This window comes from Euleptes europaea, chromosome 2 (genome assembly GCF_029931775.1).
Source record: "Euleptes europaea isolate rEulEur1 chromosome 2, rEulEur1.hap1, whole genome shotgun sequence".
NCBI lineage: Eukaryota > Metazoa > Chordata > Lepidosauria > Squamata > Sphaerodactylidae > Euleptes > Euleptes europaea.
In genome coordinates this window covers 81,368,305-81,394,114 of record NC_079313.1, presented here as the reverse complement: position 1 = coordinate 81,394,114, position 25,810 = coordinate 81,368,305, and the positions used below count along the sequence as shown (strand labels likewise).

At 45.1% G+C, this 25,810-nt stretch overlaps 1 protein-coding gene across 2 annotated transcripts in view; it reads left to right on the top strand.

The window, feature by feature from the left end:
- AMPD2 (adenosine monophosphate deaminase 2) overlaps positions 1 to 25,810 on the top strand; it is a 53,062-nt gene that overhangs the window by 11,758 nt on the left and 15,494 nt on the right. The window contains exons 2-7 of one of the 2 annotated variants that reach the window (XM_056867555.1): positions 13,552 to 13,682; positions 16,981 to 17,111; positions 18,336 to 18,404; positions 19,585 to 19,696; positions 24,451 to 24,637; positions 25,378 to 25,519. In XM_056867555.1, the coding sequence (XP_056723533.1) occupies positions 13,552 to 13,682; positions 16,981 to 17,111; positions 18,336 to 18,404; positions 19,585 to 19,696; positions 24,451 to 24,637; positions 25,378 to 25,519 (772 nt within the window). The remainder of the gene's footprint in view (positions 1 to 13,551; positions 13,683 to 16,980; positions 17,112 to 18,335; positions 18,405 to 19,584; positions 19,697 to 24,450; positions 24,638 to 25,377; positions 25,520 to 25,810) is intronic. The other variant, XM_056867556.1, reaches the window with a different exon arrangement.

Below are 25,810 nucleotides of genomic sequence, written 5' to 3'. Positions count from 1 at the left end.
TAAGCTTTGGATTGGTGTAAAACATTCCTTTTGAGCAGGTCTCAGAGGGTTGCTGTTGGAGACCAGTTGTCTTCAGTGTGGGATTTGTTCTGTGGAGTTCCAGAAGGCTCAGTCTTATCCTCCATACTATTAAATGTCTAAGTAAAGCTCTTAGGGGAAATCATTTGTGCTTTTGGAGTAGACTGTCATCATTACGCGATGACACCTACGTCTACATTTCTCCATGCAAATTGCCTGGTGGTGCTGTAGAGTTCCTGTACCAATGCCTTACTGCTGTGAGACGAGTATCAAATTTTTATTGATGGATAAAACCCCAAAAGTCACTGAGCATGTCTCTGAATTTCTTGCAATCATTATAAAGACAAAGAGAGAGAGAATGATGGTATAGGACAAGAGTGGTGACCATAGAGATGTATCAGTGTATTTGTTATTAAAGGGTCCAGATGGTTTTATTAGCTTGAAATATGAGATCTTTTTAAATGTTAGTTATATACTGATTTTAACTGATACTTTATGATGGAACACTTTTTTTAAGGTGCCTGTACAAACACATCTGGCAATGTGGTTATTATGCTAATAAAGGTTCGTGTGTGTGTGCCTTACTGCTGTGATTGAACAGCTAAGGGTTAACAAGTTGAAACTGAATCTTGACAAGGTGGAGGCAATGCTGCTTGGGACAACTGAGGTCTTGAAAGTGTGTTATGCTTCCTACTTTTGTTGGGGCTCAGCTGACACTTGCTGACTCATTTATGAGCCTAGGGGTATACTGGATCCAGCAGTATTGCTAAAGAAACGAGCTACTGCAGCTGTAAAAAATGCATCCTTCTAGCTGTGAAGATGGCCCCCTAACTTGACTCAACCTCCTTACCTAAGGGATGTTTTAGGGCATTCTGCAAGGGTCTATATTTAAAACCATCCTGGTAACTTCAGTTTGGTACAGAACACTGCAGCCTGGTTACTGTTGGGTGCTAGGTGAACATGTATGCCACGCCCATTCTGCAATAATTCCATAGGTTACCAATCAGTTATGGGGTTCAGTTCAAGGTACTGGGTATCACCTGTGAAGCACTTAATGACCTCAAACCCACATATTTGCAGGATTATGCCTATGCTATGCCTCAATGGCTTTGCTCATCTGAGTTAAGCCTTATGAAGATGCCACCTTACAAATGGGTAAGATTGGCCACTGCCCATTCATGTGCATTCTCTGATATGGGTCTCACCTTGTGGAACAGACTTCCTGAGGTTGTTTCACAGAAAGTGCAAAACAAATGTTCTGGAGTACAATTTATAAAGGAATTACAACTGTTGAACACATTAAGCTGCCTTACACTGAATCAGATCCTTGGTCCATCAAAGTCAGTATTGTCTACTCAGACTGGCAGCAGTTCTCCAAGGTTTCGGGCCTTCTTGCCTAGTCCCTTTAACTGGAGATGCCAGGGATTGAACCTGAGACTTTCTGCATGCCAAGCAGATGCTCTACCGCTGAGCCACAGCCCCTCCCCGTTGTACAATGGAACAGTTCTGGATGCCGTTTTTATAAGGCAAAAAAGTCTTTTGTGATGCCTATGGTATGTGTCACCTTGTTTTTACTACATTATCTTCTACCTTTACAATCCACATTCTACATTATTGTGTGACGTGCCATAGACAGGTTTCTTTTTGTTTGGTTGTTTGTTTGCATTGCTTTCTAATTCTGTAATTTTAGTCCTACTGCATTTTTTATTGGAGGATGTTGAATGCTGTCCAGTTAGTTTAAATGTGTGTGTGTATAGTAATATGCCTTGAGTTTCAGTGAGAAAGGTATGCTATAAATGAAGCAAATTAATAAATCCACGGTATGGTTAGTTCTTCTGTTAAATGATGCTTGGTAGGAAGATGGCGTCCTGTGAGTTGTGCATAGCACAGTTTTCAAAGAGTGATGAGTACATTATTTCCAAGGGAAATATTAGATGTTGCAGAGCGTACACCTCTATAAGTGCTATAATTTGAGGGAATTGCCCAGGTCATGAGCTCTTATAAGGAAGCAAAGGCTGCTGGATGCTTTTGATTTAAAAAGTACTTAAAAGAAAAAAAATATTGTTAAGGGCTGGGATTGTCTGCAGCTTGTTTGTGTAATGGACTCCAAGCCTTTTGTGTCTAGAGCCTCTGTATGGGTGGTAGAAGCTTATTTCCTTTACAACAAAATGAATCTACAGGCAGAGCTGTGAACTGATCACGTAGGGCCTTGCCCATTTGCAGGTCAGTTTGTTTTCTGTAGAAGACCTGTAGGTTCCTAGCTTGTTTGTTCCCCATCTTGCTCATAATAGGGTATCCATGCACATTTCTGACGCACTCATGTTGGTGTGCTGCTGGATATTTTGATCTGGTTTACATTTTATTCGTGGTATTTATTCTTGGTTTAGTCTACACTGGCTAAAAATGTGTTGAGGCTCTCATTTTAAACTGTCAAATACAAATATACTTTTTGGCCAGTGTAGGCGAATTCAAGAATAAACACCAGAAATAAAATGCAAACAGCAGAACTTCAGTTTCTATTCAATAGGGGCATCAGGTTGGCTCTAGTAAGATTATTGTATGCCTGAATGTTGTGAAATTGTGCTGATGTGTTTTGGATGACGCTCTGGCACCAGTCATGGATTGGCCACCCCTGCCTTAGCTAGTGCAGTCTTGCAGTCACTGTGATCTCACGTGTAAATTTATGCTTTTTCTGTAAATTGATCCACAGTGTAAACGTAAAAGCTGTGTGGGTGAGAATATGCATTCTATTCACTTCAACTGCATTTCTCACATTAACAACTTGTATGCATGATGCAAATAGTGCAAAAAGAGCCTCAAAGGTACATTTTAGTCTTGTAAAAATGGTTTGGGCCTTTACTTATGTACTAGGCAAAGAAGCCTTTAGAAAGTGCTCGGTGTACTAGCTCAGCTTAATATTAAAATAAGAGTGATGAAAAAAAAGCATGGTTTGATTCTGGGGTTCTGTCTTTTCACCATATATATAGATTTTAAAATGTTAATTTAAATCTATACTATTGCTATGTAATGCCATAAAACACCTGCGGTTTTTTTTTTAAAGGATGCAAGTCCATGGCTGCATTTTAGCATATGTGGCAAACTATTGTAGACTTCTCAAGAAAACCAACAAATCCCATATTAATTTTTATTTACTGATTGATACCAGTTTCAAGAATTCAGCTTTTCAAGCTTTTCATAACTTGCTAACCACAATCTTCATTAACAGCAGCCAAAATTATGATGGTAAGAGATTTAAGAAGTAGTTGTCAAACTGATCTGTAACTTTACAAAATCTTGGCTACTGCTAAAAGGACCAAGCTACTTTATAGGCAACTTGAAGGGTAGATGGGCTACCAATAATTGTCATGTTAAAACCTTTTATTTTGCTTGGAACATCAGAGAAGGTTCTGGCAATCCCACCTTTCTGAATGGCACTTCCACTCCTTGCAGACAGGGTCTAGGATGTGCTGCATTAGACTTTGTTTAACTTGGTGGCGTATCACACACAAATCATGGAATTCAGCCAGCTGGTGTGAAGATCCTTTTGTCATCTTTTCTGGTTTTGTTGTTGAATAAACGATGCCAAGTAACAGCCTCCAATCTTTTCCTGGCAGCAGACCGTCATATCTGTGGTATAGATCCTACAATTTCTCCCATGATCTTGTCATTTGCACAAAAGGTAAAGAAGAGATAGGTGTCTAATGTCTGAATGAGGGAGTTAAATTCTTCATTTTTGTTGAAATTGCTGTCCATTATATTTACCTCACAGGCTTATTCAGTGTGCCTCTCGCAAAGCCGCCTGTTTGCAGGCTACTGCCTTATCTGGCTCTGTCTGAAATCTGTTTTACAGACCTCGTCCCTCTAGTACTGGAGCTAGTTAGTACTGGCTATAAGAGAGTCCTAGGCAGATACAATATCCTAGTGCATCCCTTTCTTGCCCTATTTGTATCCATACCACAGAACTGACACATATTTACTTAAAATAGAGGCTAATTGTGCAATGTATTTGAAGTACATTTCTGCTCTGTGGATTGTAATATCTAAAGACCAAAGTGTTTTTCATGCTGGCTGGTATCTTTTTAAAATGATGTCTGTGCCACTGTTCAAGTAATGGCTCCCTAAAAAAATACTACATGTAATCTCCCCCCCCCAAGGTGTATGGGGTGCAGTGTTACCCATGGGGTACAGTGTTACCCTAACAAACATAATTAGGTTAACCTCTCCAGATTAAAATGCGAAGTATAAATAGTTTTGCTTAGAACCTCACTGATGTGATCGCAGCTACAGTTTTCTCCCTGTCTCTGTGGCCATCCCTTTGCCTCTCTTCTGGGCTTGGCTTACTTGGTGGGAAAGGTTGATCATTATTTCCTAAAGATGTTTTTGCTCTGTTGTTTATTGGGGGTTGGATCCAGTTCTTTTTCTGTTAGACAACAAGAGCTTAAAATCCTTGGGCTGGATATTGCGGCCAGGCCGTTTGACGGCCAGGTAGCTCTCCAGAAAGAGAGGCGTTTCCAGGTGGGGCCCTGAAGCCTGCTGACTGGCTGCCTTCGAAGATGGATCTGGGTAATGAAACGCCTGCTATTGTTACCCCCGAGGCCCTTCATCTCAGTGACTGCCGAGTCTGGGACAGCCTCTTCCATTACGTGGGAGCTGGGGAGGGGGGCATCTGCTTCTCCTGGGTCATCCTTTGTTCTTAACTAATCGGCAGGCTGCCGGTCTCGGAAACAAAAGCTCGATGCCAACCTCTGTGAATCCTGGCACACCCACCCCTCAAGCGGAGCGTGCGAGGCAGCCGCAGTTCCGCCTCACCCTGTGCCACCCTGAACCTCGATTTTGGGACCAATCTGAGGTTGGACTTCCTATACTTGTGCAGTGCCAACAGTGGGACTTGTCCTGGTTTAAACTGTGAAATTTGGGAGGGAGGGGCCTCTCTGGCTAGAACTAAATGGCCACTGGTGTTTATTGGTTGATGCGGGAGGAGCTGCGGGAAAGGGCTTGGTCCCCTGAGATCTAGCCAGGGTAGGATTTAATGTTTCAGGCATACTAAAAATAAAACCTTGTGAGTTGACTTCTGAGCGAAATTTTGGTTGGGGAGGGGCGGAAAAGGAAATGACTTCTAAACTGAACGCTTAGAGGCCAGTTTCTTTCTGAGGCTCACTCTTTTCTGACGTGGTGCTGCTGGAAGTCCTGACGTGAGGCTGATCCCCACCGCCGTTGCTGCTTTTCTGGAATTGGCATCTGTGGCTTGCGTCAGGTTAACTCCTCCTTAGTCAGCGGCCAGGAGTTAGCTCCGCTGCCGGGCCACTGTTGGCTTTGCTGCTGCCTGTGTCTGCCTGTGTCTCCCTTGGAAGAGGCTGTCATTTTTTCCCCTCTCCTCCCTCTCCCCCTTTGTAGCTGTGGTTGGTACAGCCCAAGCCGGCTCCGGAGCTGGAATCCTGTGGGACTGCAGCTCGCCGAGAAGCGGTTGTGAAACGCCGGCAGCAGCGAGAGCAGGAACCTCTTTCTGATCAATCTTTGACACCCTCCTTGCTGGCGCTTTGCAAGCCCGAGCGTCCCCTGGGGGCTTCCTGGTCCATGCTCAGGTAGATGGTGATGGGATGCTTCTGGCGTAGACTGTCAGCTTCTTGCTTTCCAGATAGCAAAGGCAGAGCCTTAGTGAGGCCCTAAACGTAGCCAGGTTTGTAAGTATTTGGAAATCTCTTTTTCCTTTCGTTCTCCCTGGGCTTGAGTTACACCTGCTTGTTTTAGTTAGGAATCATAAGAGGTTTGCTGGGTAACTGAAGCCCTTCTGTTGTATTTAGGGGGGTTGGAGTGGGAAATACTGTCTTCAGGGATGTAAAGCACAAGCTGGACGTGTGAAAGTCCTCGTAGGAGGGTAGCAGGGCATGGGCTGCTGCGATATAGAAATACCCTAAAGTTAGAGTGGGAGGATTGGCAAGTTCTGTGGGTATTTGCGTGTGTGTTGGGTTCAGCATTTGAAGGTTTTTTGCTGGGGAGAAGGAAGTGTTTTGTCAAGGGAAGCCGAAACTGGCAGCTCTGAGACATTGTGCTGCTGTCACCTCTAGCGGCTGGCTGCTTGCGCTGGAAGGGGTCCTCTGTCTGCCCTCCTTGGCAGATGCTGGAGCAGCCGTACGGGGGCAAATGGTACGGACTGGAGCTTCTCCTTCAGCTGTTTTGCTCCGTATTTTGTTTTGGGTTATATAGCAAGAGTGATGGTTTTTAGTGATGGGAAGATGCTTGAAAGCTCGGGGTGGGGGGGAACCCAGGCACCTCTGTCCCTTTCTTTCAGCCTCCATTCTGTTTCTGGGTTTCAGTTGGCAGGGGGCTTCTAATGAGAGAAGTCTATAAAACATACATTTTGTATATGTTCAACAATATAAACTGCATTGACCACGCACTGAAAGATGCAAAAAAACCAACAACCTAACTGTAGCATTTCTCAAAACAAGAATGTTAAATTGCTACAACCTAGTACTTAAATATAATATTACTCTTTGGAGAAGGGTACAGTATTATTCTCACAGTTTATAAAGCTGCCCAGTTCTTTTTCTTCCCCAGAGTACTCTGTTGCCATATTTATGAAATGCTACCCATTCTCATGATGCCAGAATAGGTAATCCTCAGTGGGATATGAGAGTTTTTCTAGTTTTCCACCAAGACTTTTAGCCACCAAGAAAGTGCCGTTTAATTATAACGGCTGCTCATAATTGCTTTCTCAGGGTATGGGGAAAGCCGCAAGGATAGCTTGGGTGAAAGAAAAAGGATGCGTGACACTCAAAGGCAAATTGTAGTGCCTGAGAACCTCTTGCTAAAAAGGTGTTATCGTAAGATAGCCGCACAACATGTGTTCATGAGGTGTCAGCTACATTGTGGCATCATCCTGCCATCTGCATTAGTCACATTTCTGTGTTCATGTTTGAGACATGGGATACCAAAGTCCAGTCATTCCAAAAGAACAGTGACAGATGTACGTGTGACTGACCCAGCATCCGTAGCTACATTCTTGGTAGAAAAAGCCTCTGTATGTCAGGGGGCTGATTGAGCCGTGGTCCAGGCTCCCTGTGCGTGAAGAGCATTAGAACGAGAACATAGCAGGGCTGATTCGGGAAGCACTGTAGAAAGGGTATGTCTTCACTTCTATTAGCCCTCTGATGCCTGGTCTACAAATGCAACAGAATAATTTGCTGTGCAGTTTCAAGCTGCAGGTGAAAAAAAAAAACCTCACATCATAATGCTTCACAGTGGGTAGCCGTGTTAGTCTGTCTGCAGTCATAATGCTTTCTCCTGTAAAAACTCCCTGCAAATTAATAGCACAGCAGGTAGAAAGGTTCTTGCCTAGCCCTTCATGTAGTGTGCTAGATTTCCACTTGCAGGGAGTTATTAAATTACGGGAGTTTTGAAAAATCCTTCGTCTGCAGTCAGAAGTAATATAGTCCATTCTGCTGCCTCAGTATTGCCTTATTCAGCTGCATGTGTAGACCAGGCCCACGGGTGGGCAAACTAGGTTACACTGCTGACTCCCACCAAAATTTTACTCCAGCACTGCGGGTGTGTTGTGCTGCTGGGGGCTTGGAATGGGAACTGATTCTCCCCAGTAGTCTTTGGTAGGTTTCAGGAGAATGTCAAGCCATGCTGGTGGTTTTGTTGCCACACCCTGAAGCTGGTGTTGGGGATGGCCGATGAAAGCCGGCATGGTGTAGTGGTTAGGGAGTCGGATTAGGATCTGAGAGACCCAAATTCGAATCCTACTCTGCCATGGAAGCTTGCCAATGACCTTGGGCCAGTCAACACTCTCCTCCTAGCCTTCCTCACAGGGTTGTTGTGAGGCTAAAATAGGGAACGGGAAAATGTCTCGAGGCGCTTTGGGCCCCTACTGGTGAGAAAAGTGGGGTATAAATGAAGTAAGTAAATAAATCACACAGCAGACACTTGAGAAGATCTCCGCCGCCATCCATAGTGTCAGCCAACTAGCATTGAGAGTGATGGGTGGTACTTGGCTGGCCCCCTTGAGAGCTAAAGACGCATGCTGGCTTTGATGGGATTGCCAGGCACTACCCTTGCAAGAGGCCTGGCTGCTCCCCAGGCCTGCTGGCTTTTCCTAATGAATTGACTGTTTGCACTGCACACGGGGAGCCCATTAGGGAGACATGTGATGGCCATTAGTGAGGCACAGAGGCGCTTGTCTGTTTAGCCAGTGCCTGGAAGGTTGGTGGGGGGCAGCAGGAGCCTGAGCAAACACTTCTTTCCTCCATCAACCCAGTCTCTGAGACATCTACAAAAGTGCTCCGAATCAGTTTGACAGCGGATGACTTCACGCTGCCTGCAGAGCGGCGCAGGTTGAGGCTTCGGCCGCACGACTGTCATGTGCTGACCTCCTGAGGGCCAGGCGCGAAGCCGCCGTCGCAGCCTTTTTGTCATGAAGGCTTCCTTGTGCTGCCTGTAAAATCCTGGTGTCAGGATGTGTGAGTAACTTCAGAGAGACTAAACTGGTTGCTCTTACGTCACCCCACATGTTGCGAGATAATTGTAGCACTTGCCTAACCTAGTCACTGAGGAAAAACAATGACGTGTGTGACACAGAGATTCCGGGGAGCAGGCTGCTGATCAGCCGGCTTCCTTCTGTGTAACAACTTCCATGCCGAAGGGAATGAAAGCCAAAGGTCTGCACAGAAAACCACTTCACCAGGTACTGCAGTGCAGCAGCTTCTGGGATTCTTCGAGCAGCTATTTAACTGCACAGCACTGAGTTGCATAGTAGCTGAAGGACAACTTGATCAAGCCCTACAAAAATTTTGCATGCTATAGAGAAAACGGATACAGAGAAATTTTTCTCCCTTAATACCAGAACTTGGACTCTCCCTACGAAACCAATTGGCAGTAAGTTCAAGCAAATGAAAGGAAGGTCTGCTGATGGGTAATTGGCTTATGGAACTCCTTGCCATGAGATACGGTGAAAACCTCTGGCTTAGAGGGGTTTAAAAAGGGGGCGGACAGATTTGTGGAAGATATGTCTGTCATTGGCTATGAGCCATGACAGCTGAAGAGGACTGCTGGATTAAGGAGCAGAATTGTTGGATACTGGGGAGCAGTCAGCAAATGAGGGGGATGCTCCCCTGTGGCATCTTACTGGCCCCCATGCTGAGCTAGGTGGACCATTTGTCCGACACAGAAGGGCTACTTCTATATAGCATACTCCAGATCTCCTATTTGTATCTAGGAGATTGCGACTGTTACATATAGTTTATGTAATACTTTATGTAATACTTTATGAGCCTTTATGCAAAGCATCATATGTGATGTGGGGATTCTTGTTGTAGCTCCTGGGCGTATTACTAAGGCACACATCTCTCTTTCACACAGTGTTTTGCAGTTTCTCTTCCACACAGTGTTTTGCAGTTTCTCTTCCACGTATGGCGGAACAAGAATAACCCATCTTTCTTGTAAGATGTAAAGCATCTGTGAGTCAAACACCCGAGAGAGAGATCTATGGGGAATCTTGTAATGAGCTGGGACTGAACCAGTTACTCTTTTCTGTGGAGTTAGTATTATTTATCTTTCGGGTTGTTTTCAGCTGTTGGGAAGGAGGAAAAAATGTGGAGTGGCCGAGCAGGTTGGGAGGGGCAGTTTAAATGCCATGCTGGCTCCTCAGAGCTTCCATGAATATCAGATTTAGCAAGGCTCTGGCTACAGTGGCCACCCTTCTTTCTGACAAGCTGCCTGTGTCAGTCGCTGCAGGGCAGGTGAAAACCTGACAGGTTCAGTTTTTCCTTTGCTGGATACACTGATGAGGAAAGCATCACCTGTTGAGTTTCTGCCTATCATGCAGCTACCCAAGGCACTGGAGCCCTGCTAGAGAAGTAAAGGGCGGCAGCCCTAATGCTGTTTTTCTCTTAGAAGCCTTTCTCTTAGAAGGCTTTGGGTAGCAATGAGTAGGGAACAACCAGTGTGGTTGTGGCTGCTTTTGGAGAAAAGGGGGCTGATGCCGCTCTTGAGGGGGATGTGCTTTGTGTGTGTGTCTCTGCGTGGACAAGAGTAGTATCTTCTCCAGTGCATTCTGAGCACCAAGCAGGCAGGACTTAGATCAGCTGGGTTTTATAATGTCTCCCATAACTCTGTGTTCCTTCCCTTGGGGGAGTCCACATTGTTTACCTTGCTTTATTTTTAGGAGTTTTAAGGTCAGGCTTGTAAATTCCGGTGCCATGAGTTACAGCAGAAGGGAACATGGGGAATTGCCTCTGTGGTTTTAACAACTTGTTTGGCTCAGTCCTGTGTGGCAGAAGGTAGTTGGATCAACCCCTGGATTCCTGTGTGGTTCCAGAGAATCCATTGCATGGCAAATCTTGCCAGTGGAAAACAGAGGGCTATGGAGGTAATGTTTATTGATTTCTCCTGCAACTCTCCCTGTGCCTTGCATGGGATGTAGGAGTGGCTGTGTTATTGTAGCAGCAGGAAGGAAAGGTCTGCTCTGCAGGCAGTTGCCCTCATTAAAAAAAGAAACCATTAAGGCTTGAGAGCTGAAAGCCCAGTCACCCCTATCAAATGGACTTTGAGCAGTTTCTCCTGCGATCGTGTCCCTGCAGCTTAGTCTAGGGTCTGGCTGATCCATCCGTGGTGTTTGCCTTTTGCCTCTGTGGCTGCAAACAGGAGAGAGTGTGTCGCAGCTGAGTTCCTTTCTTGGAACAAAGGATATGTTATTCTTCTTACGGTCTCTCTGGAAACTAAGATATTAGTTTCTGAGCTGGAGCTTGTTGTTATCTCCATGTCAAAAGGCAGGACAAGACTTTTCGCCCACCTACTTTAAGCTGTGGCATGGAAAAACGACCCTTTTTAGTGTGTTTGTTCTTTTGAGGATGAGTTGGGTTATAACAACCTGCTGTATAGCGAGCCAGAATAATTTAGCCCAGCGCCTGGACTGTCTGTCTCCCTGGGCTTGGGCAGAAGTATTTTTCCTAAACTACCTAAGATCCTTCTACTGGACAAGACAGAGAACGAAACCTGGGCCTGCTCTGCACAAAATCTGTCCTCTGCCATAACTACCAGTCTCCCCCCCTACCTTTTCTTTTCTTCTGCAGTTAGGACACTGTTATTTGTAAGGGCCTGAATCTATTCTTGGTCCTACTAGAATTTCCATTTTAAACCTGGCACGTATTTTTATCTCTCTGTTCTGGAGCTTTCCATCTGTACAATATAGAGATGCTGATGGAAAACGTTAATTTTGTTAATGTCAGTCATGCATGAAGAAACTGCAGAGCAAAGCAACTGCACGAGGACTGAGGAGTCAACCTGTCCTAGATGAGGTTGCAGTTGCCCTGAAGGACAGGTTTGTCGCTTGAGGCCTGCTGGATCCTGGCCTATGGTTAGAGGCTCAGATCTCCTCTGTTGCATGTAGCGTGTTTTGTCAGCTGCAGCTGATACCCCAGCTACAGCCCTTTCTTGGTATGATCCGGCCACAGCATCCATGCTATGATCACATCCAGGTTAGATTGCTATAATATACTCTTCGTGGGGCTGCCTTTTGAAAAATATTCAGAAATTCCAACTGGATCAAAATGTGGCAGCCAAGCAGTTAGGGATGAGATACAGGGATCATATCACCCCGTGCTGAAAGATCTGCACTGGCCGCCCATCTCTTCCCAGATGGTATTCCACAACTGGTTCTTAATTTTAAGGCCCTAAATTGTTGGAACCAGGTTACAAAAAGGTCTGCCACCAATCGCGCTGTCCAACACACCAGATAAGATCTTCCTCACAAGCCCTGCCTTTGATGGCCCTGCCTTTAGAGGTGACGTGGGTGGCAACCAGGGACAGGGCTTTTTTGGTGGTGGCACTTCCCTGACTCTTCTAGGCACCAGATTTTACCATCATTTTTATAGTCTATTTTTAATATAAACTGTTTTGAAATTCATTTTAAGCTACTTGGTGTTTTATGTTTTAGTGCTCTGGTTGGGTTTTTAGTGCTGGGATTTTTAATGAAGAACTTTCATGGCATTTTGTTTTTGTTTTACTTTGTAAGCCACCTGAAGCAGGCTCTCTGGAGAGGTGGCAGAGAAATTTTCTAAATAAATAGGGTGTGGCCAGTTGATAATGTATTGTTGGCCCAGTGTGGCCTGGCCCTTGGCTCTGTAGCATCTCCTACATTTTCATTTGCCAGGGTAGACGTAAACTCTGTGTCTGAGACCTAGATAACAGATAGTGTTTGTAGGTTTCAGTCTGGAAGATGAGGTTGTGTAAAAAATTTACTGGGTGTCCTTTACTTTAGCACCCCCCCCCCAATGAAATGGGTGTAACCGTGACTTCTCACAGGGTTGTTGTGAGGAGAGGTTAGAGCATGCACATTACAGAAATTAAAGAAATGAATGTCGGCGTGTTACTTGAGGGGAATCAGTGTTTTGATGTCAAAGAACTATCTTGAAGTTCTTCTTGTAAAATGATGGCTTACAAATTAGACAGAGAACAAAAGCTGTGGGACTCACTGGTTTTATCTCTGCTCCTGAACCTGCTGTAATGGCAAAAGGAAAGAGGATCTTAAGGTTGTTCCCTTGCAAATGCTTCAGAACTGTCTTAGGAATCAACAGCAAAGATTGACAGCTAATGATTTGACAGGGGGCTAGCTGACCTTTGAGTTGGATCTTAGGGGCTGGGCGAACAGATCAAGCAGAGGAAGATGTAGCGTTTGAACTCGGGAGCAGCTTCCTTGTATTTTCAGTGTAGACGTTGATTGTTACTGGTGAATTTGCCCAATTCATGAACACATGGCCGAGTCGATGGAATAGAATCCAGAGAGTCGCGCATTTGTTGTCAAAAGCTGGTGATTATTAGACGTTTACATAAAGCCGTCTCATTGCTGTAGCCATCTCAGTTGCCCTGCTTCTAGTTTAATTTTCTCGCTATGTTAGTGCTGTGAACCAGTCTGAATCTTAGTGATGTCATATTTTGCAGTGCTGGGAGATAGGAATGGTGTTTGGAAAGCCTTCTGAGAAAGAAAGCAGACAATCAGATTCTGCTTTCAAGGGTTCTGGGAGTGAAGAGTGCCTGTTTGCCATTTTCTTGCGCAGCACTGATTTCTCCAACACCTTCACTCGAATGCTTGGGATTCCTGTGTGTCTGTTGGAAATGAAAGGAGGGATGAGTATAGAAAACTAGACTTTACTGACTGGCTTACATACTGTGGCATGAGCTTTATTTATTGGGGACATTTACATCCCCTTCTCTTCATTTAAGAATGAAGCGACCATGCTTTGAATAAGGTTCTGTAAGTCATTGCTGTTTCCACTCATTGTCTGTTTCCTTCAAGTGTGTGTTTTGCAACCGTTGGAATGAAATTACGGGTTTGTGCTAATTGGCAGAGGTTTGCAGTTGACCCCTAGGAATACAAGGCTGTGCTTTGAGCAGATCTCCTTCTGATCCTGGGGAATGCCTATAGAGACTTATCCTCTTATCCAGTGTCTGTTCTTCCCTCACACTGTTCTTGCAAAGCTTGCGTTTGGTGGCTTTCTCTGACCTCACAAGCTGCTGTCTGATATGTTTCCACAGAGATCCACGGAGGGCCGCGGTCCCGTCAGCTGCAGCCTGCACGTTCCCTCCCAGGGCCTACCCACTGCCTGAAGCATTTTCCCGTTGACCTGCGCACCTCCATGGATGGCAAGTACAAGGAGATTGCCGAGGTAGCCTTTCATCATCCGCACTGTTGCTTTCATTTCATAATAACCTTCAAATAAGGCCTGTGAAGGCTCAGACTTCCTCTTTTCTTCCAGTTGCTTTCCTTGGTTCTTTGCAATATCAATCTTGCTAGGTTGAAACCCTGTTCTTGGGGAAACTCTTGAGAAATGCATGTGATCCTTTGGCATTATCCAGAAGAAAATTTGATCACTGCCACCTTCAGAGACTGTGATTGGAGTATTCTGTCACTTAGGCATGCATGTAGTTTGGGTTTCTGTAGAAGATAGGGTTGCCAGCATGTTAAACTCTCTGCTTTGGGGTGAAATTAAGGTGTTGCATTGGCTCCACTACCACAGTAATTCCATAGGCTGACAATTTCTGCAATGGTTGTAAAGCCAGGCTAAGCTAAGAATTCCTTGCAGAGACCCCACATCAGATCTTGTATTGCTCACAAGTGTCACGTTCGCTGGCAAATTTTCTAACATAAGCTCTGCAGTGAGCAAGAATTGCAGCTGGGCTCAGTTTATAGTGGCCGTTTCCACAGTGAGGCCCTGGACCGTTTGCCACAAACATATATTAGTCCAAACCTGGCCTGGAAAACTGGCTGAGTCTGGCTAGTGAGCGCAGGGTTCTACTCAAGACTGTTTGAATCATTTCTGAGGCATGGGGGCACCAGAATGCATGATTTGTGAACTTTGCTGATGGTGATAACATTGTTAGAGACCTGAGAAGACAAGGAAAGGCCCTCAACGTTGAGAGAGCCAGGCTTAAGCTGTCCATTTCCGACGATCAGAGCAAATTGCTATTTCAGGTAACAGATGAATAATCTTTCAGAGAGAGTGAAAGCTTTGGCCGGACTTTGTTTTCATCAGCTTTGGAGAGCTTGATGTGTTTTCCATTTGGTAGGACCCAGAAGGGTCCAGGTTTTCTACCCACCAATTTGTGGGTCATTACCTAGTGGTCATGATGGGCCACACCATTAATTCCAACACTGCTGCGATTTTAACAGACGTCAAAGAAATTATTCGACTGTAAATGCTGGTGCAAATATTTGGGTTTCAGCCTTTACTTTTCAGCAGTGAGTGCAACTCACAGCAGGCACATTTTCAAGAATTGGGTCCCAAGTGAATTAATTGAAAATGCATTTCCTTTGACCAACGGGCAGGTTAAGTAATTGAATTGATTGTCTAATTCATTTGGGAGGGAAATCCTTTCAGAGCAAGCCTGACTCAGCACTTCTTAGCCCTTATCTGTTTTGTGGCACGCTCTGCTTGCTGTTTGTGCCTCAGTGTCGATTAATTGCACCAGCGATACACGCATAGGAAATAAGCTCTCCTGCATGCAGTCAGTTAGTGCTTTTCAGGCTTTGATTAGCATTAAGATTTAAAGTGGGGCTGCGAGCTGCTGTCCACCCGTGTTGTCTGAATAGCTTGGAAGCCAGGACAAAATGGTCTTTCTTACTCCCATTCCTAACAATGCCTAGAGCAGGCTGTTCGCTCATGGCGTGAGCCTGGCTTTGTGACATTCCTTGAACAACACTGGATCAGCCATTTCCCCCCTTCCTTGAGTGTGTGAAATTAGTTGTCACCTTTTTTTTAGATGCTTATATTGTGGCTTAAATGCATTTCAATGTCATAAACGTAGTCTTTCACCTCTCTTCCTTCTGAATTAACAAAAAATTTTAAAACCGCTGAGAAGCTTTTACAGGGATAGGTGGGATTAATGATGTCATGAGCACTGGCCAATGTGAGGGTCTGCTCTGTTCTGTTTCTGAACTGCCCGTACAAGCGGCAGGTCAGACCTGTTTTAGTAGAATGGTTCAGGCTTTGGCTGGACTGTTTCCCGTGTAGGCCCCTGCTGGAATGTCCTGCTTGCTTTCCTTTCCTCGTTCCCTCCTCCCCCTCTGACCTTGGCTTTCGCAGGATTGAGTTAACGAGCTTTCTTGAGTCTTTGATGTCTGTTCAGCCTAGCTTGGTACTGTTATCACTCCGTTCCCAAAACATGTAACCAACACCTGCAATGTAGAACTGTTTATAATCTCACTCCTTTGTAATAGCAAACACTTGCAGCTTTGGACTGTGTTAAGGACCTAGTCTACCTGATGCTTCTCAATAAACTTACCTGCTTCTGGATGGTCGTCTGAGCGAGTGATTTTATGGGAATTGCCCAGGGAGGCTGGAAAGCCTTACAGCCAAGAGGCATGTCAACTTTTCCATACCAAAAACCTGTGGAACTGTTGTTGTTTTTCCAGAGCTTGATCTTTGACATTGAAATGTACATGCATTTTCAAGGCATCAAAGGCCCTTTCTAGCAAACTACCAAAATGAAAATATTGTTTGATTTCCCCTAGTTATAGGTGGAATCATTTGAATAGTTATAGGTGGAATCATTTGAAGACTGATAGAAATGTCACACTTCTGTCTTCAGAGTATCAGCTTTAACAAATTGTATGCTTCAGGCATCTGCAGCCATTAAATCATACATGTTGGCAGAAGAACCCTGTGGGTTGCTCCCCCCCCCCCCCCCCGCCAGTCCTTCGCATGCTTGTATTTCAGTTCAGTTTATTCAAGGGAAATGTAAAAACAAACAAAAAAACATTGGCTGTTGGGCTCTCAAAATATATCCACTGAATAAAACTCGTGCATATATTTCAAGTTGTTAAAATCAGAAAGGAATTGATCATAAGCAGAAAGGAGGTGGGTTCAGGCTGTATAAAGGAGGAGGATGGTGTAATTGGGAAGCATTAGAATCTGCCTGCTTTAGCTTCCCTCTGCTAAACTGTCACATTAGGCATCAACTAAACCTCCAAGCATCTTTCTGATGAATCCTGGGCTGGTGGGAGGTCTGACCATAGGAGGTGCTTGCGGCTTGGTTAATGGTTTAGGAGCTGTAGTTTCTTGATGTTGACGTATTAATGTGTCAAAAACATGTTGGAAGGAGCAGTGGTGGGGAGGGCCTTGACTCTATATATAAATCATTAACTTATTGTCTGATGACCTGGGCAATGAGAAGCCAGAAGCAGTGACACCCCTTCAGCAGCAGTGAGATTCACCCAACAGCCATCCCGAACCACTGCAATTGGGAGCTTGGTGACCGTTGCCACCATGGCAGAGATCCTTTCCCACTAGCCCACTGAGTACTCGCATTGATGCTTAAGGAAAGGTTTCGATTGGCAATCGATTACTTCAGGACTCACTTGAACTGGTGCCTTGTACTTCTGACTGTGCTGCTTATCAGGGGCACACTGTGTGAGAGGTTTACCTCACTGCTGCCCCCCCTCCCCCCGTGCTGTTGTGCCCACAGGAGTTGTTCTGCCGCTCGTTGGCTGACAGTGAGATGCGCAGTGCCCCCTATGAGTTCCCCGAAGACAGCCCCATTGAGCAGCTGGAGGAGAGACGCCAGCGACTGGAGCGGCAAATCAGTCAGGATGTGAAGTAAGTTGCTGCCCTTATCTGGCTTTCTCTTGATCTTTCTGGCTCTTTTGGCACTCCCGTGAATAGGAGGAAGTGTTTCTGTGGAGTCTAAGGATAAAGATGACCAATGAACAATGTCCTGGGAGAGATGGCAAGAAACCCAATGGGAATCCTCTTTAGCCGCTACCCAGAACTGTAGCTCAGGAACTGGGATGAAGAAGGAGGTATTGGAGCGCCAAGGTTTTCCTTACACTGCAGTATTTTGCAGCAATAGTAGAAACGGGTGTAAAATGCAGCTGGCAGGTTAAGCTAGGAGCTGCACATGTGCTACTGGCTGGGATGTCTGTGTGCCACAAGCATGGCTGTGTGTATGTATGTGTGGCTGACAGTTTTACACTGTGCTTGTCCCACACACAGTCTGTCTTGGGTTCCCTGGGCTTTTCACAGGTGGGTTTGCTTTGCAATGAGTGGAGCACTTCCTTACCAGCAGGCAAAGAAGACGTGGGGTTTATCCTACTCCATCTGGACCTGATTTACCACTAGAGTTGGGAAATCCCTGGAAAATAATGTCTTGTCCCTTTAATAAAAGCTTAATGAGATGTTTACCAGGTGGTGCTATTGAACTTCATGCCATGAAAAAATGTCAGCTGCTCATTTCTACACATGATGTTTCTGTTAAAGGGGTGGTATGTTTTCTCCAGGCCTGTTGGCAACCTGCTTTCCACAGATGAAAATCAGAGTGGTTTGGCTTTTGGGAATGTTCTGCAAGTTGTCCTTGCTTTCCCTTGCACACTGATTCCTTTCTTCATTTCTTGGTTCATGGTAATCCTGGTTTGCCATGGCATGCAGATCAGGTAGACTGAAGATACTGCTTAACGTAGTGTCCCTCCAAACTAGAATCAGGAATTCATGCCAAATCAGTAACCAGACTTGCTGGATTTGGGTGGTATGGCAGACCATAGTTACTACAGATTCAGAAATGGAAGAGGGAGTCAGTATGTGCATGACAACAGTGTTCCTGGTGGCCAAGCCATTGTTGGTCTGTGATGTGAAAGCCAGGCCACTTCCATTCATTGCTGGTGAATTTTGCTGTATAGTGTCTGCCATTTCTGGTGTTGGTTTCTGCATTAATGCCAGTGTTTTCTTTTTCTCCTCCTCTTCTTCCACTACTTCCTCATCTGTCTCTCTCCATTTCCCTGTTTGTCCTTATCTCGACGTTGGCCTCCACTACCCATTTGTCCTCAGACTAGAACCCGACATTTTACTCAGAGCCAAACAGGACTTCCTGAAAATTGACAGTGCTGCTGACTTACAGTGAGTGCCCAGCATTAACTCTCTATGCCCTTGACTCAGGGGTGGGGCACGGGAGCACCATGCAGGCTGAAAACTCAATCCTGTCCCCATCTTGGCAGACATGAAGTGAGTGACACTCTTGCTAAGTTCTGTCCACTCGTATATGGCACATCCCCACTTACAACTGTATGACTTCTGAGCTGATGTTCAAATAATTAGTTCAGGAAAACCTACCCTACAGAAAGTAATAGTATTGGAAGCACCCCAGAACCTCAAGGAAACAGGCTTGGAATTGGACATCAAGGTGGAAGGGAAAGTAAACATCCAGGGTGAGTCTGATCTCAGGAGGAAAGATGGAGAAGTCCTCTGGAAGGGAAAGGTCAAAGTAAACTGCTGGGCTTTTGGTTGGGGTGGGGGGGTTGCATCAACTTGGCAAACCTTTCAATAAGATGTCAGAGTTGGCATTGGGAGCTTCACTGCCTACATTCTTAGAACCATGGTAACTAGTCCAGACATTTGATTTTTGTGCCCCCACCCCACAGGCCTGCAGTGTCCCAATACTGGTGAGTGGTGAATTCCTCACTTTGCACTGCTGGTCACCTTCCCTTGGTCTTTTGCTGCTAGCTCCATTTCCCTCCTGTCTTTTTTTTTTCTGTTCATGGTAGGCACCGTGGATAGAGCCAGCCTCTTGTCTGTGTGTTTATATTTCTCTCCCCCCCCCCCACTCATTGTGCATTGGCTGACTTAGCCATTTGGATCCTAACATGCCACCCGCTCAGCCAGGCAGGATCCTTACCAGGGATCACTTGTTAGAGATGGTTTAAAGACCGGCTCCTTCTGATTCTGTCCATCTTTTCCAGTGTAGAAATGGGGCGAAACATCCCCTCCTCCTAAGCGTATTCCTGATCACCATCAGGGAAATCTCTCTGCTAGGTGCACTCCTTGTGATGATGCTCATGGACCAGCAAGTACCAGCTATCTTTTGATATCTCTCCCTCCCTTTCCATAGCTCAGGGTTGCTGCCACCAGGGGGGCCTGGAAGTCCCTGTGTTGCACGTCTTTGTGTGCAGTGCGTCTTGCTTTAATGTCTTCACGTGCCTGTTTGAAGAGGGGGCTCCAGTAGCAGGGCAGGATACGGGAAGAGGCCGGACCATCGCTTGCTGTTGTTTCTTCACCTCTTCCCTTTTTGTTTCCGTCACAGATTGTTTAAGGAACAGGGTGACGACCTGGTGGACCATCTTCCTAAAGAACGGGATGTGCTTCTAGAGAGGGAGTTTCAGAGGGTCACCATCTCTGGCGAAGAGACATGTGGGGTAAGGCTGCCTGAGGCTGGACAGAATGGAAACTAAGATTTATTCAGGAACTATTCCTGCTGCCCAATACTATTCCCTCAGCCTCCAGAGCATACTGGTTTCTGATTATAAGACTGTGTTAGATTATGTCTGGGTGGGGGATGATGACACTGTATCCCTGTGTCCCCGTCCCCCCCCCTTCTCCCCCCTATCTTTCTACTACTACTGTCTTTCTTTACAAGGTTTGGTGGCTAAAGGCCCAATATCTTTGTTTCCTCTCCCACCATCCCCAAATGGAGCAAGCCATTGTCCCCTTAGCACTTCCATTTCGTTGGCTTTTTAATTTATGTGATTTTTCAGGTGAACCCAAAAAGCTGCTTGCAAGTTCTGCCATTGTGTTTGTTACTCTGTGGGTGGCCGGCCTGTGCTGGGAATAGAACCCACAATAAGGCACTGCTTGACACAATTAAGTGTAACGTTGAGCTGTTATCTGTATTTATTGTAGTTCAGAACTATTATTTCATCTCATGAGAGCCATACTGGAAGTAAACATACTGGAGTCTGAGGCATGTTTTTTTCTGTCTGAGGCATGTTTCTGTGAAACACAGGTGTTTGATTTAGATCACGATGGGTAGCCATGTTAGTCTGTCTGTAGTAGTAGAAAAGAGCAAGAGTTCAGTAACACCTTAAAGACTAACAAAATTTCTGACAGGGTATGAGCTTTCATGAGCTACAGCTCACTTCTTCAGATACCTGTATCTTCAGATACCTGTATCTGAAGAAGTGAGCTGTGGTTCACGAAAGCTCATACCCTGCCAGAAATTGTGTTAGTCTTTAAGGTGTTTAATTTATCATTCTAGTTTTTGGCTATGTTCCAGAAAGTTTAGGTCTCATTTGAGATCACTTCATGCATGCATGTGCGTGACTTTTCACCACACAATTACTCAACATTAGGTCACTCACAGTTGAATGCATGAACTGCTTCTGTTGGAAATTATTGGGTTGTCTCCAATAAATTCCACTCACAGAATGGAACTTCAACTTCCTTCCTTTTGCGTAGTGCCCACCCCCCCATCCCGGTGTTCCCCAAAACACTGTCATGGGGTTCAGGGGACCCCAGAACAGAACTGAGTGTGATGTGTGGTCTGCAGTGGAAGGAATGAATAGGTGAAAGTATGCACATATACGCTCCCTCCCCATGGTCATATATACTGCTTTCCAAGCATTCCTGATCATGGGGAGGAAGCGTATGTGCGCACACTTCCTCTACACCTAGGCACAGGGCTGACAAGGCTGTGACCATATGGAGGCAGGGGGGTGGGGCTAGTGTGTTCATGTCTGCATTCCCTCTCTCTGTGTTGAATGAAGGTGCAGAGGGGTTGTGAGCTCAGGGCGACTCTGTTAGACCTCTGTTCCCTCAGAGTCCCAAATAGGCTCTGGCAGCCTGTTATGAGGTAAAATAGAGTAAAAGTGGGGGGGGGGAACACTGTGGGAGGACCTCTTAACAATACTGCTTCATGTCAACCATCTTGGAAGCTTCCTAGTCAGATCTTCTCTCAAAGTCAACACTGCCTACTCTTACCAGCAGTGGCTGCCCAGGGTCTCAGACAAAGGTCCTTCACATCACCTCCTACCTGATCCTTTTAACTGGAGATGTCATAGATTGAACCTGTGACCTTCTGAGTGCGAAGTAAATGCTCTAACACTGAGCCATGGCCTCACCCCTAATTTTGTTACATAAGAGGATCAAATGTATTGGAAAAGGAATGTGTGCCCTTACAACTCCTCCCCAGTACTTTGTCATGCAAACTTTTCTCACTGTAGTCACTGCTTCTTCACGTGCTATGACCAGCCTTGATGGACTTCCCATTTGGGTGATAGTTATGACTTACTGAAGAGTTCAGTGGTAGCATAACAGAGGACAGCAAATTCCTGACATATATTATTTTTGACTTTTACAGACCAGAAAGGTAGCAATGGTTACCTTAAAACTTCAAAGAAAATAAGTGCACATTACTAAATGCAATCTATATGAACACTTCAGCATGTGCTAGTGTCGTTAGGTATTTTCACCCTCAATGTAGGCACATATTTTTCACAATGTTGTTACCAATTTGCCTTTCCTCAGTCAAGTTTGTATGAGGAGAGAGAAAGAGAGGATACACAGTCCTCTCTCTGTGTGCAGGGACCAGGCATTCCAGGTGCTAAGTAATGCACTGTGGTGAATGGAGCTTGTTTAGAATCAACATTGATTTTTCAAGATCATAGTTTGTAACAGTATTGGGTAAAAAATGCCGAAAGGAGTTAAAAGCAACAGAAAAATACAAAACTATAAAAAAATAATTTTGCTGTGCCACGTGGTGCTTTAAAGGCCAAATAAACAACAAAGAAACTCACATTTCTCAAATTCCATTTTTTTCTGATTAGATCAGTAGTAATTTTAACAAAGAAAATATTTCAAGCATTTTAGTTTTCTGTCATTGTACATGGAACACTGTACCGGTAGCTGGTAACATGGGCAATCCTCTATGTGTCCTTCACCTCATATATAGTGTCTCAGAATAGAGTATTCATGTAGTTTCAGTCCAAAACTTCAGAAGACAACTAAAACTCAAGGACTGTTGATGCTTTCCAGTAAATAAGTTCCAGTAAATAACTTTCATGTAATACCATTGATTGTCTTCCTTCAGTTTCCTCATACCAGGCTGGCTGGACAAAAACATCCTGAGCTAAGGCTCAGTTTAAAGATAGATCCTTGGGCACATGGAGCTACCAAAGTTTTCATGAGAAAATCCATGTGTGTGAATTCAGTCTTCACCAGCTTGGAGCCCCCTCCATAGCATTTTGGGGGATTAACTCTCAAAGAAAAAGTTTAGAAAATCTGCTTCCCCTTTAGGCTTTATTTGAATACAATAATTAAGAAGGCGTATGTACTTTAATCTCAAGTGGGAACAACCCAGTTTCAGGTCTAAATAATATGAAGGGGCATCCCGAATTAATCTTAGTATTATATGTCTAATTCAATAGTTCTGTGATAGCTCCATAGACCTGGGGACTCCAAACCTAACTCATGATCTACTGCAGCTCACTGACTGCTGCAGAGTAGCTCATGAATCCCAAGGATAAAATAATGAAAAGATCAGGCAGAACTTTTTTGTTCTCATTTTTTGTCTGATTTTGCTTTTTAACATGATAGCATCCATGGGATGCAGAGAAGTAAATCCCTAGATAGCGGTAGGATCAAATTTGCTGTTTTTTGGTCCTATATTTTACAAATAACATACAAAACGAATCTTACGCAAACAACAATTTTTTTCTTGTCTTATAACTGGTTGTTTTTACAATATTTGGCCAATACAGCCCAATATGTGGGAAAACTAGAATCAAAGGCAGTGTACAGATTGCAAAGGAAATTGGGGGACTTTGATAACCCCTTTAATTTTAGTTGCTGTAGTATCAGAATCACATGCTCCCGGTAGCTGGCCCTTACCAGCAGTGTAGCCACAGCAATTCTGCACTAGCTGCAGCTTCCAAACACTCTTCAAGTGTAGCCCTAAGTAGAGTACATTGAAATAGCCCATTCTAGATGGAGCTAAGGTCACTGTGGCTAGATCTTACTGAACCAGAAACAGGCACAGATGATGGACTAGCTGAAGCTGGGCAAAAGCACTTCGGACCACCGCAGCCACCTAGTTTTCTAAGGTGATTGCTATGTCAAACAGCACCCCTAAACTGTGAAGCTGGCTTTTCAAGGGAATATAACCCCATCCAAGACAGGAAAGGTCTTGTCCCCAGTCTGCCTTTCTACTGCCCTAGAGAACCTCTGTCTTGTCAGGATTAAGTTTCAGCGTGTTCACTCTCATCCAGACCTTTACTGACTCCAAGTACCAGTTCAGCACATTGACAGCATCCTTGGAATTAGGTGGGAAAGAAAGACAGAGCTGGGTATCATCTGCATATTGGTGATACCTCAGCCCATACCTCCTGATGATGTCTCCCAATGGCTTCACTTAGATATTAAATAGCATGAAGGATAATATTGAACCTTGCTGCTTCGCCGACAGCCATGTGGCAGAACAGGAATCCCCCAAGAACACCTTTGGAGACCCACACTCCAATTAGGACTGTAACATAGTGCCCCTTAGCCCCAGTGTTGAGATGCAGCTCAGTAGGCCTCTGAGAACTTGCAGGGTCACATTCCTCCTGTCTAGTTCTCGATAGAGGTCTTTCAACCAAGGTGACCAAAGCAGTCTCTGTTCCAAATCCTGGCTTGAAACCAGATTGAAATTAGTCCAGAAAATCAGTCTCTCTTGCAAGAACCTCTGGAGCTAAGAGTCAACAACCATCTCTAGCACTTTGCCCAAGAGTGGAAGATTGGAGATTGGCTGGAAGTTCTCCAACATAAAAGGGACTTAATCATTTCATTAAACAGTGTTTTGAGTCTATTTGAACGTTGAAGAAACACACATGAAGCTGCCTTATACTGAATCAGACCCTTGGTCCATCAAAGACATTATTGTCTACTCAGACCGGCAGCGGCTCTCCAGAGTTTCAGGCAGAGGTCTTTCACATCACCTACTTGCCTAGTCCCTTTAACTGTAGATGCCGGGGATTGAACCTGGGACCTTCTGGATGCAAGCAGATGCTTCTTTGTGTGTTAATGCATTTTTGACTTTTTGCCCCTTGTGGTTCATTTCTGTTCCATGATCTAAGGGGCCTGCCTATAGTGGTGCTGTGATAAAAGGAGATGGTTTTTTCCCCCCTCTCCTCTTCAGGTGCCTTTTACAGATTTGCTGGATGCAGCTAAGAGTGTGGTGAAGGCGTTGTTTATTCGGGAGAAGTACATGGGGCTTTCTCTGCAAAGCTTCTGCAAGACCACTGCCCGCTTCCTACAGAACCTTTCAGAGAAGCCTTTGGCCCCAAGGATGTATGAGGAGATGCCTGAGACTCCAGTGGCAGCAGGTGAGGCTTGAATGTGGGCCTTTGTGTGAGAGAGTAACTTGAGGCAATAAATGGCAAAATTTCCCAATGATTGAGACAGTAAAGAGGTAGAAGAATAAGAAAGTTGAGATCAGCTCCTGGTTACTTTTGAGGCAGCCAGTGCGCTAAGCATGCACTTGCAAGTCCAGCAGGAAGATGAAATGGAGAGGAAGGTGGTTTTCAGTCTATAGGCTTTCCCCATAGCTGGTGACAGCCATGTGAGCAAGCCATGCAGTGTCTCTAGCTGGGAGTGGGAAAGCCTGGGGAGCTACAGCTCTATCCGAGCTTGCATATTCTGCTTGGACTCATCTCCAAGAGAGATGGCCACAGGCAAAGACAGCTTTAACAGGGAATATAGACAGATTCATGGAGGATAGGTCTGTCATTGGCTACTAGCCATCGTGACTAAAGGGAACCTCCACATTCAGAGGCAGTAAACCTCTGAATGCCAGTGCCAGTGCCAGGAGTCACATTCGGGGAAGGCCTCGGCCTCTACGCCCTGTTGTTGACCCTCCAGAGGAACTGGTCGGCTACTGCGTGAGGCAGGATGCTGGACTAGATGGATCACTGCTCTGATCCAGCAGGGCTCATCTTATGTTCTCACCAACTCTAATTAGCAAAGGAACTGGGTGAGGGAATGTGGCATCAGAGGGAGGTGATTCTGGAGAATGTCATGGTTGAGCCAAGGTGTGACTTCCTGTATGCTTCTTCCTATGTTGCAGATGCTCCAGTGCACCCACCATTTGCAGTTCAGCATCCGTATGAGAAGTGTGATCCTGAATCAATGCCTGGAGACCTTGGCTTTGGCCTGAAGATGGTTAATGGAGTAGTTCATGTGTACACCAAGCAGGACATCACTGACAAGTAAGGAGGAATTTAGCAGCGTTCATTAGAGTCTTGGTAGATACAAATACCTTTGGTGCTCTAGCAGTGCTTCTAGGAGAAGACAGTCCTTGGAGCTAGAATATAAAACTAGTGGTATTGGCACATGGTACTAACTGCCTCTTCATGAAAAATGGAGCTGGGCATTGCCAGCATATTAATGACCTCAAATTCTCATATTCTCCCCAATGGGTCCGCAAAGTGGCTTCACAGTCATTCTCCCTTCTTTCATTTTACCATCATTACAACAGCCCTGTGAGGTAGGTTCGAATG